General features: G+C 44.0%; 1 protein-coding gene across 1 annotated transcript in view; it reads right to left on the bottom strand.

Moving 5' to 3' along the window:
* slc6a5 (solute carrier family 6 member 5) overlaps positions 1 to 12,500 on the bottom strand; it is a gene marked incomplete at both ends in the record, with an annotated part of 123,122 nt that overhangs the window by 89,085 nt on the left and 21,537 nt on the right. Inside the window, 3 exons of the mRNA XM_084337643.1 lie at positions 7,927 to 8,030; positions 10,032 to 10,169; positions 12,400 to 12,498. Of these exons, the coding sequence (XP_084193769.1) occupies positions 7,927 to 8,030; positions 10,032 to 10,169; positions 12,400 to 12,498 (341 nt within the window). The remainder of the gene's footprint in view (positions 1 to 7,926; positions 8,031 to 10,031; positions 10,170 to 12,399; positions 12,499 to 12,500) is intronic.

Below are 12,500 nucleotides of genomic sequence, written 5' to 3'. Positions count from 1 at the left end.
AAATAAGACAATAAAATAAAGATAATAATTCATTTAAAAAGCTAAAAAAGTACCCTCGGTCATGGGGGACCCTGATGTAAACAAGACAAAAGTATTTTTCTGGTCTGCATCCCCTTAACAATAGTTTGTATTGAGCCGTACTGTATTGTACCCATTCTGCAATCTGTTAATAAAGTTTTCATTCAATCAATCAATCAATCAATCAATCAATCAATCAATCAATCAATGGACCAACTCCAGTTGTAATACCAGTACCCTGGTCAAGGGACCAACTCCAGTTGTAATACCAGTACCCTGGTCAAGGGACCAACTCCAGTTGTAATACCAGTACCTTGGTCAAGGGACCAACTCCATGTAATGTCAGTACCTTGGTCAAGGGACCAACTCCAGTTGTAATACCAGTACCTTGGTCAAGGGACCAACTCCAGTTGTAATACCAGTACCTTGGTCAAGGGACCAACTCCAGTTGTAATACCAGTACCCTGGTCAAGGGACCAACTCCAGTTGTAATACCAGTACCTTGGTCAAGAGCAATGGCAGGAGTATTATATACCTAGCAACATACATGTCTTTATATGGTGTGGGGGAAACCGGAGTACCTGGAGGAAACCCACGCAGGAGGAACATGCAAACTCCACACAGTAAGGCCCCCTGCTGGGGTTCGAACCCAGGACCTTTTTGCTGTGAGGCAACAGTGCTAACCACCGTGTCACATGAGCAAATATGTTAGAGGACAATAACCAGTGTTAATTAAACACCTTGTCGACACAAACAATCACAGTCTATTCCACAAGCAATCTCAGACATTCGCAAAATGGATGTCTGGAATTCACTTTAGCTCACAACTACTAAAATGTTAGTCTTTTTTTAAGATCTCCTTATTTTTAGCATTCACTTGTATTAAGTTGTTCATTCTAGTTAAGTATTGAGTGATTGTGTGAACTGTGTGATTTTGTGTGAAGGGCGGACTATAGCAGTACGTTTTTCATTGTACGGCAAACTGTCTGTTTAAAGGTGCACATGACAATAAATCATCTTGAATGTTGTTAGTAGAAATAACATAGCATTATCTGTGTATTCTACTCACAAATCCTCCTTCCATTGGATAAGGCACACGCAACCTTCAGTGTTTATTTTTGCCCTCATCCTGTAGCCCCCTGCTGGGACACCGTTCAAAACCACAAGGTTGGGGGTTTGATTCCCACTGGGGGAAACCATACTGAGAAATGTATGAAGTCATTCTACTGTGAAGTGAGGGTGCAATTAGCACCGTGCAATCCATTCTACTGTGAAGTAAGGGTGCAATTAGCACCGTGCACTCCAGTCTTTGTGTATCTAGCCCTGAGTCTGACGTATACAGAAAACAGGTCTATATGACAAAATTATGTGATTTAATGTTCTATGCCTTATCTTTATTTTGCTTCTGTCTATTTTATGCTCATTTTATGCTTATTTTATATCTGCACTTCATGCATTGCTCTTGATCTGCCAATGTTGTGTTCATTTTATGTCTTTTTTACTGCTGTGAAGCACTTTGAGCTGCACGTCTTGTATCAAAGGTACTATACAAATAACGTTTATTATTATTATTATTATTATTATTATTATTGTTATTATTATTATTATTATTATTATTATTATTATTATTATTATTATTATTATTATTATTATTATTATTATTATTATTATACAACCGGATAAAGGAGACTTGCATTATACTGCAAGATGTGTTGGAGAGTTTGTAAATTGATGTTTTGATATAATTTTGCTCTTGTTAAAATTGGCCTCCAATAACTTCAATTCATCAAGTATAGCTACAGTTTTGGGGATTCTACGTTCACCATGGAGGCATGCGAGAGAAAAACAAAACAAAAAACGTCATGAATTCAAAGCATCACGGGGTGAGTAATTGATATACAAATCATCATTTTTGGGTGAAGTATTCTTTTAAAGGGAAATTACACTCAGTTTAAAAATGTATCTCTGCTATCCCCACTGTCTAGCGCACAGTCCAATTAATCAATGTGTGAACATGAGCAACTCTTAATTGATCGTTAAGAATTTGGTTTGTCACATGGAATTGTATCGATCTAATGTTGGTAAAGATATTAATTATGAACAGCTTGAAGTGGCATCTTGAATTGTATCAATGGGAGGAAATTATTTTACTACATGGCAGCAATGAGACATCTTACCCACCAGAGGGCACCATTTTACTATTTCTAGGAGACAGAAGCAGCTATGCAGCCATACTCTCTGAATAGTGATTGTGATCATGTGAGCAGCTGTTCAGAGCAGGTGTTTTCAGCTGCTGGACTGAAGGTGCATTTCCACCGACATATGGCACATGCCCCCACATCCTTACATGGTCATGATGTCATCACATCCTTATATGATCATGATGTCATCACATCCTTATTGGCCAATTGAATGTTGTTTTTTTTCCTTCATTGACATTGGCAAATATACAAAATATGTCAATATCATAAACATATCCATTGCATTTTAGGCTATAGAAAGCAGCAATTAAACACATCTACGAGCATGTTTTGGGAGAGTGACACACAATTCCATCATAATGTTATGAATGATCTAATTCTAACCTATGATTAAACCCACCAGAACCCCCCCTTTCCCTATCCCGTGTGCGTTAATACACATGAATTCCCCCATGGGGATTAAAAATATCCATTTTAGTAGTGTTGCGGTGGTCTATCTATGGAAACACTGCAAACAGCTGATTGGATAGTCCTTGGTTTCAACTCGCAGCTTTCAAACACAGGGCTTGGTAAACGTTCTCTTTTTCCACCTAAACGGTCCACTCAAATAATGTATCTGACAACATTTTAGGCAATAAATAATAGGCCACGCAGTTGCTGGATCTCAATTCATATTTGATCTGCACCTCCTCCTGGTTTGGCACTTTAATCAGAATTGCGCGAGGCGGTGCGCTGCTTTGGACAGATTCATTTTCATAAAGTTGAACTCGAGTTAAATGTATGCTAATTCAGCAGGGCGGCACGAGCCGCACCAACGCCTTCCAATTTAGCTCGCGCCCCTTCCTGTCGTGCACCTCGTGGCCGCACGCGCTCCTATTGGAAATTAATTAAATTAGAATTAGAATCCACTAGAATCGGTGGAACTGCAACCCAGCATGTAGACGTGTTTATTTTCCCCAGTAGGTTCTTCCAAGTCAAACCGGATTTGTGGAAAAGGTGACAGCCATAATGTGATATTATGTTTTGAGTATTGTATAATCGTTTGATATGATTGTTGTTGAGTTGTCGTTTGTTTGAGCTTGAGGCTGTTTTTACAAGCACAGACCCATATCATTGGGTCGTTGAATTGTGCGCTGTTTAAGACACCGTTGTTAGTGTAAGAGGTTCAGCGTGTCCTGTTTTTACGAGCGCACCTGCATTCAGTATTTTCTGCCATTGGATTTTCTTTTTAAATGTATACATTTCTTAACTCAATGGCCGCCAACAACGATTATATACGTGTTTGGCCGACAACCGTTGAACGCCAACCACGTATATATACGTTATTTGATCGTTTTTCCTTTTTTCCGATTTTAATATAGTAGAAGGCATACTGAACGCAGAGGGTGCAGTACCGGCCAGATCCTCCCAGGTGGCGGTATCGAGCACCCTTTGTAACCTTGTATCTTGGCCTGTGCGTCGATCAAATGTCTCCGGGTCGTTTTTCTTTTTTTTGGCAATCTGAGCGGTTATAACGGTCAGAGTGAGAAGGATCAAATGCTCCCGATGCATGATGTGTGGTGGATTATGTTGGCGACACGATGGACATCAATACTTGGAGTCACGATCAGATAATTGGAATATTCTTTTTGGGGTACATCCTAGTCAAGGTAAGGGCTATATGATATCAATCTTGCGTTGATCCAGCCATGTCTTCATATCGATCCGAACGTGTGTGTGTAACGTTAGTCCACAACATATGCCGTTGGTGGCGATCAAAGCATCAAAAAACGAGCCCCCCCCCCCCTTCATGCATTCATGATGAAACATAATACCTATGATATAGATTTGATTTGAGAATAATAGCGGGTACAGGAAACGGCAACGGTTATAGTATAATACACGCATAAGGCTATTCCTCAGCATTTTGGGAATTACACCCAGACCAATCTAAAACCATACTCATATTCACCACGGCATAAAACGGGAATGTATGGATGAAAAAAAGACATTATTTTTCACATCTTGAACGATAGATACTCGATGTCAAATGGGCCATAGTATTGTATCCATAGCTATAATATAGAATATAGTTATAGCTCTACAAACAAGGTGACTCACTCCTATCTTTTAAAGCGTGGCAGTGCTACCACAGGGCCAAGGCTAATAGCTGGCAGTCAATGAGTTAAAACCCTAATATGAAACTTTATCCACATAAACGTTGGGTGCCTGTCAATTTACCATATTTACCAATTCATTGTCTGAAGTATCTTCTGATTTAGCATCTGGATGACATCACGTTTCTATTGTTCACATTCATAAATGCTGGACATATGTGCAAGGGCAGTGTACATTGTGTACAGTGGTAAGGACAGTGTACAGTGGTAAGGACAGTGTACAGTGGTAAGGACAGTGGTAAGGACAGTGTACAGTAGGTAGTAGTATCGCGATACTTTGCGTGGCGATACTGTATCGATACAGGGACGCCAAGTATCGATATTTAATTATTCATAAAAAAAATTAAATAATTTTTTTTTGTATAAGGAAGTTGCATTGTTCATTTCAATACCTGTAAAAGTACAGTAGTCCACACATGTGCATTCAGTTAAGTTGGAATATGACTGTAATACAAACAGTTCAGTTTGTCAGGTACATGCAACACAGATTACAGTGTTGACATCTGTCTGCATGAGAAAATACCATGTTCTGCAATAAAAATGATTGAAGTGAGATGAACAGACTGAACTTTATTTTATTAGATAAAACATGTTGACAAAGTTTTACTTTGCAGTTGAAAAAAGGTAATAAATGAAATTTGATTTAAAAAAAATTGCAATACTCAGCGTATCGCGATATATTTAGTATCGCGATACTATCGTATCGTGACGCAAGTATCGCAATAGTATCGTATCGTGAGGCCTCTGGCGATTCCCACCCCTAGTGTACAGTGGTAAGGACAGTGTACAGTGGTAAGGACAGTGTACAGTGGTAAGGACAGTGTACAGTGGTAAGGACAGTGTACAGTGGTAAGGACAGTGTACAGTGGTAAGGACAGTGTACAGTGGTAAGGACAGTGTACAGTGGTAAGGACAGTGTACAGTGGTAAGGACAGTGTACAGTGGTAAGGACAGTGTAAACGTGGGATGAGACATCATTATCAGTTTGGGAAGCATATTCAGGGTGGTCCTATTTGATAATGTGGTGAGCTGCCACAAATACACCTACGAATGGGAAACACTGATGTTGATAAATAATGAGGGGAGTTGTAGCAGGTAGATCCCACAATTAGCGCTAAACTGGCTGAGACCAATGAGTCCTGGTACACACACTGCACTAGAAACACAACGCAATCTGTCCCGCCGTTCGCTTTCAGAGCCCTGAACCAACTGGCTCCCTCCTATATCGCAGATCTCTTAAGCCCTTACACCACCTCCAGGTCTCTTAACTCATTGGGGGCCAAACACGTAATATTACATGTTTCACCGCCAATGCTTGAGCGCCAAACATAATAATAATACGTTTTTTTTATATCCTTTGATCTTTTTCCTTTGATCTGGCTTGTTTGCCAATGTTTGAATTGCAATGCCGATCGAATCTCACCAGGTGGCAGTATCGCCTACCTTTTGAACTCTGATAGAAAGGGATCAGGAGAGACAATGAATGAACTGGACTATCAAGACTCGTTCTGAGGGGGAGGAGCTCTTGCAAAGCAATCGCTAGCAGATCTGCTCGCCTCAAAACCTATAGTGTCCCGTAAACACGTGTAATAATTACATATAAACGAGTAATCGCGATCGCCGATGGGATCATTGGAATCATTCTTTTTGGAGTACCTTCTGGCTAAGGTAAGGACCCCCTATGTCTATTTTACCGAACCTAAAACATGTCTCTGTAACGATCACAGTATCTTACTTTACCGGACATAAACCAAGCGTTTTGTAACGATCGCATTTTCGGGGTAAGACTATCCCCCCCCCCCCCCCCCCCCCCCTTGATAATTTTGTAAAGGCACATGTGTACATGGTATATACGTTTGATTTGTGATTATTTGGGGTTTCAGGGGATCAACCAGAACGGTTTGGGCTTATTGCATATACCGCGTTTTATCTCGCGATCTATGGAAAAAGACGGGATTCTCTTGGAAATGGGCGATGTTTAGCGTGTAATAAACCCCAAACTACAGTGTGTAGAAACAAACTATTTTTTTACATGTTGGACTAGAAATAGTGTCTGTCAAATGAGCCATACTATTGTCTCCATAGCTATAATATAGAATATACAATAGCTCCGCAAAGATCATGAAATATGGTGAAAATGGTCATGAAAAGCTGGCGCTAGATAGTGAAGGATGGGGGAAGCTTGTGGCGCTCAATGTGTTAAGCCCTTACACCACCTCCAGGTGTCTCTCTCTCTCTGACCTGGGCCTCCTGGCTGCTTCCACAGTCACAACAGCCCCTAGACTTCCATCAGGCTCGCCCCGTCCGTCGACTCTGTCAAGTCTCGGCTTAAAACTTCTATTCACTAGCGTTTGATCCTTCCTAATGGGTTTTGTGCTGCTTGTATTTATAGTGTATAAAATATGTATCTTCTATGTACTGATCTTTGTATGCCTGCTTTACCGTATTTTAATGTGTTATTATTATTTATAAGGCCTTGTACGGTACTTTGGTCAACTCTGGCGCTTTTAAACATGCTTCATAAATAAAGCTGACTTGAGGGGTGGCTAGGTGGTGTAGTGGGCAAGGCACTCGCCACCAGTGTGGAGACGCTAGGATTCGCGTGTTCGAATCCAGCTCTCCACATTGTTTTCAGTTTAGCTGGTCGTCCGCAGTAATACACATTGGCCGTATTACGGGGAGGGAAAACTGAAGGGTGGGGATCGAACGTTGTGAACAAGCGACTCCTACAAGTCGGTTGGTGCGCCTGCGCAGTAGAATCAGGAAGTGTCGGGGGAAGCGTGAGCCTCCCACGCGTTACTCCTCGCCACTGAGAGATCGAGCTGCGCAGGTGAAAAGATGCGACTGCTGTTACCTCAAGTACCGGAGGGGACTTGTGCTATGTATGACTTAGTCCACATTGCAGCCGGCTTGTGGGAGGCAAGAAACAGCGTCCGTGACAGGGGAGGGTTGAATTGGATGATACGAAATTGGGATGGGAGAAAAATACAGAAAAAATGGGAGAAAAGGTGGATCAAAAAGAAAATAAAGCTGACTTGACTTGTCTCTGGATGTGTTTGTACGAGTCGTATCTACTGCCTTTTTGTCAATTAAAACACCTTGGAACAACAAGTGAGCCCCGCTTTGTCTTATGTATTACTGTTTTTACAGTTTGGCTCAGCACCAACAAACGGAGGATGTGCGCTATTTTTTTTCCCCTACAAATTAAAACCACCCGTGCCACCCGTGCCACCCACCCACACACACACACACACACACACACACACACACACCTACACACACCTACACACGCACACATGTTTGCCTGCCAGATAGTTTACCTGTAGCAGTTGTTGTGGAACTTGTTGTACGAGGAGAGGGTGATGAGGCCTCCCCAGGCAGCTGCCAGATAGTTTACCTGTAGCAGTTGTTGTGGAACTTGTTGTAGGAGGAGAGGGTGATGAGGCCTCCCCAGGCAGCTGCCAGATAGTTTACCTGTAGCAGTTGTTGTGGAACTTGTTGTAGGAGGAGAGGGTGATGAGGCCTCCCCAGGCAGCTGCCAGATAGTTTACCTGTAGCAGTTGTTGTGGAACTTGTTGTACGAGGAGAGGGTGATGAGGCCTCCCCAGGCAGCTGACAGAGAGAAGAAGATCTGAGTGGCTGCGTCCTTCCAGACCTGACGGAGACACGGTCGTTCAATTAACGAGAGGGAAGAACTGGAGGGAGAGGCAGGGAGCAGGGAGCAGGGGAGCAGGGAGCAGGGAGCAGGGAGCAGGGAGCAGGGGAAAGGGAGCAGGGAGCAGGGAGCAGGGAGCAGGGAGCAAGGAGCAGGGAGCAGGGGAAAGGGAGCAGGGAGCAGGGGAAAGGGAGCAGGGAGCAGGGGAAAGGGAGCAGGGGAAAGGGAGCAGGGAGCAGGGGAAAGGGAGCAGGGAGCAGGGGAAAGGGAGCAGGGAGCAGGGAGCAGGGGAAAGGGAGCAGGGAGCAGGGGAAAAGGAGCAGGGGGAACGCACTTAACCTTCTGGTTAACCGTCTAGTGTGGTAGTGAAAGGGTTAACCTTCTGTATTGTCGCAGTGAAAGGGTTAACCCTTTGGTAGTGTGGTCTCTTTTTCAAGGGTGATCTGGCCAAGAAGGCAAGCATGAATTATGTCAACACATATACATAACAAAGCACAATACAAGTTGTCAGTAGACTACCACCATACAACCGAAATGTAAAATAAAATTCAGCTTAATAAAATACAAAATAAAACAGTAACAGAGCGGCCGGGTAGCGCAGCGGACTAAGCGTCTGTCTACCACCGCAGAGACACTGGTATCGAATCCAGCTGTCAGCGGTGCCTCCGGCTTGGTCGGTCGTCACACTGACACAATTGGCAGAGTCAGCGGGTGGAAAGCCGGTGGGTTGTATCCTGGTTGTTGTAAACAGCGACTCCTACAGGTCGGTCAGGGCGCCTGCACAGCGAGGGAGGGAATTGGGGAAGGTAGTGTGAGCCTCCCACGCGTTACACTCGCCCAATGAGAGTCCTCGCTGTCAGGTGAAAAGAAGCGGCTGGCTGTCTCCACATGTGTCGGAGGAAGCATCTGATATAGACTTCAGGGCTCCCTAGACCGGCAAGTGGGGGGCAAATGCGCGCAACAACCAGGAAGGGGAGGGGGGAATTGACATAACGACTCATTTGGGATGGGAGAAAAATACAGAAAAATTGAGGAGAAAAAGTAGATCAAACAAATAAAACAGTAACAATCAGCCTCAGCGTACTGAGGGCACAGAGGCCAGAGGTGAAGCAGGAAAGTGCTTCACGTCAAAGCAGGAGCAGCGGGTGGCAAAAGGATTTCAGATACTTTTTTAGTTTGAAGCGACACAAAGAGACCGGAGAGGAACATTAGAGACGCGTCTGGAGGTAATTCCGGGACCAAGGGCCGAAATAAAATAGGCTTCTTTTACTTGCCTCGGTCCGCGCAGGCGGACTTCATGTAGGTTCTTACAACAAATGTATCGTCGACGAGGAGCTGCATCACCGGAGACCATTTATGTGGACCGGGCCTAATGGACTGAGCGTTTGGCCTAATGGTGGCACTAAAAGAATCACCAAACACCAATAGGCTTCTTCCTCTAGGGGTCATGTGGGAGTGTTTACCTCAAACACCAATAGGCTTCTTCCTCTAGGGGTCATGTGGGAGTGTTTACCTCAAACACCAATAGGCTTCTTCCTCTAGGGGTCATGTGGGAGTGTTTACCTCAAACACCAATAGGCTTCTTCCTCTAGGGGTCATGTGGGAGTGTTTACCTCAAACACCAATAGGCTTCTTCCTCTAGGGGTCATGTGGGAGTGTTTACCTCAAACACCAATAGGCTTCTTCCTCTAGGGGTCATGTGGGAGTGTTTACCTCAAACACCAATAGGCTTCTTCCTCTAGGGGTCATGTGGGAGTGTTTACCTCAAACACCAATAGGCTTCTTCCTCTAGGGGTCATGTGGGAGTGTTTACCTCAAACACCAATAGGCTTCTTCCTCTAGGGGTCATGTGGGAGTGTTTACCTCAAACACCAATAGGCTTCTTCCTCTAGGGGTCATGTGGGAGTGTTTACCTCAAATGTTGTGGCAATCTGGCCATAACTGTCCACGTTCGCAAACACAGGGGGGTTGAAAACGCTCGACGGAGGTTAAATGAAGTACCTTTGCGTCGCTTAAGTTTTCTCCCACTTGGGGGGTGATGAAGTACATGATGCCGTCTCCGGCGCCGGGCAGAGTCACCCCTCGGATCAGCAGGATGACCAGCACCACGTAGGGGAACGTGGCGGTGAAATACACCACCTGACCACAGGGGGGACAGGGAGAGATACAGGAGGGAGAGAGAGAGAGAGAGAGAGAGATGAGAGAGAGAGAGAGAGAGAGAGAGAGAGAGAGAGAGAGAGAGAGAGAGAGAGAGAGAGAGAGAGAAAAAGAGGTACAGAGAGATGGAGAGGGGAGAGAGATGGAGAGAGAGAGGTACAGAGAGATGGAGAGAGAGAGAAAGAGAGGTACAGAGAGATGGAGAGAGGGAGAGAGATGGAGAGAGAGAGGTACAGAGAGATGGAGAGAGAGAGGTACAGAGAGATGGAGAGAGAGAGAGAGGTACAGAGAGATGGAGAGAGAGAGGTACAGAGACAGGGAGAGATACAGGAGGGAGAGATAGAGAGAGAGAGAGAGAGAGAGAGAGAGAGAGAGAGAGAGAGAGAGAGAGAGAGAGAGAGAGAGAGAGAGAGAGAGAGAGAGAGAGAGAGAGAGAGAGAGAGAGAGAGAGAGGAGAGAGAGAGAGAGAGAGAGAGAGAGAGATGGAGATGAGAGTGAGAGGTACAGAGATGGAGAGAGAAATAGAGATGGAGAGAGAGAGGTACAGAGAGATGGAGAGAGAAAGAGAGAGGTACAGAGAGATGGAGAGAGAGAGGTACAGAGAGATGGAGAGAGAGAGAGAAAGAGAGGTACAGAGAGATGGAGAGAGAGAGAAAGAGAGGTACAGAGAGATGGAGAGGGAGAGAGATGGAGAGAGAGAGGTACAGAGAGATGGAGAGAGAGAGAAAGAGAGGTACAGAGAGATGGAGAGGGAGAGAGATGGAGAGAGAGAGAGGTATAGAGAGATGGAGAGAGAGAGGTACAGAGAGAGAGAGAGGTACAGAGAGATGGAGAGAGAGAGGTACAGAGAGATGGAGAGAGAGAGGTACAGAGAGATGGAGAGAGGTACAGAGAGATGGAGAGAGAGATGGAGAGAGAGAGAGAGGTACAGAGAGATGGAGAGAGAGGTACAGAGAGATGGAGAGAGAGAGAGAGAGGTACAGAGAGATGGAGAGAGAGAGAGAGAGGTACAAGAGAGATGGAGAGAGAGAGAGAGAGGTACAGAGAGATGGAGAGAGAGAGGTACAGAGAGATGGAGAGAGAGAGAGGTACAGAGGAAATGGACAATTATATGAACAAGAAATGAGGCTCAATGTCTGTTATTTACAACACTGGACTGAGCACTTGGCTTGTAGTGCAGTAGTCCAGAGTAGCCTAGTTCATAGCATATATATATATATATATATATATATATATATATATATATATATATAATATATATATATATATATATATATATATATCCATATGTGTCTGAACATACCTGCATATAACCCCTCTATATACTGTACATACTTGTACACCTGCATATAACCCATAGCTCTGTATAATAGCATTTACAATAATGCTGTATATATATTTATTCTCACTGTGTATACCATACTTACCTGCACATAGTCCTTTACTATATCTATATCTGTACATATCATACTCTTACTAGTTACACTGCTGGCCAGTATGACTACTACCATACTGTCTTTACACCTGTATCACTGTACATATTATACTACAACTCTGTACATACATCTGATCAGCACTACACTCAGTAGTACTAATTTGTATACTTTGTAGTTTAACCACCTGTACATTGTATATTGCTGTTGCACTTCACTGCTACATTTGCACTCTGGTTGGACGCCAAATGTATGTTCGTTGTACTGTACTTGTGCTGTATGATGACAATACATTTGAATCTAATCTAATCTAATCTAATAGGATGTTTTGCCAAGTTATCATACAATAACTCCGCTCCCAAATCATGACTCGTGAGTGTGTCATATAAAAGGTAGAATCGCTTCACCTGAATAGGATTCACTAGCAAATCGATTCTTTCATTATTATCCTCACAGCTGCGGGACGAGGTTGTGAAACCAAACAAAATATCAATGAAGCCTCTTATAGGCAGAACAATGCATCTCAGCTGCATATCCACTAGAGGGCGATATTGTGTAATAATAATAATTTCTCTACAGAAACTCGTTTCCCCCCTCCTGCTGGCTGAAGGAGGAGAAGCCACGGGGTTGGTGTCTCTAGATCCCATCACCCGGAAAGACCTTGACTGTGAGCAGTGTGTGAGTGTGAGGACAGTGAGGCCCACATTAGTTTACACAGCCAACCACAACTTCACAAGGAAGGCTAACCAAACTCAACAACGTATCTCTCTTGGCTGTACCTTCCCCGACGACTTGATCCCCTTGGCCAGGGAGGCGTAGACGATGAGCCAGGCCAGACACAGACAGCCGGCCAGCGGCCAGCGGATGTCTCCGGGATACT

This window comes from Notolepis coatsorum, assembly GCF_963971535.1.
Source record: "Notolepis coatsorum genome assembly, chromosome: 20".
Taxonomy (NCBI): Eukaryota; Metazoa; Chordata; class Actinopteri; order Aulopiformes; family Paralepididae; genus Notolepis; species Notolepis coatsorum.
This window is presented reverse-complemented; position numbering and strand designations above follow the sequence as displayed.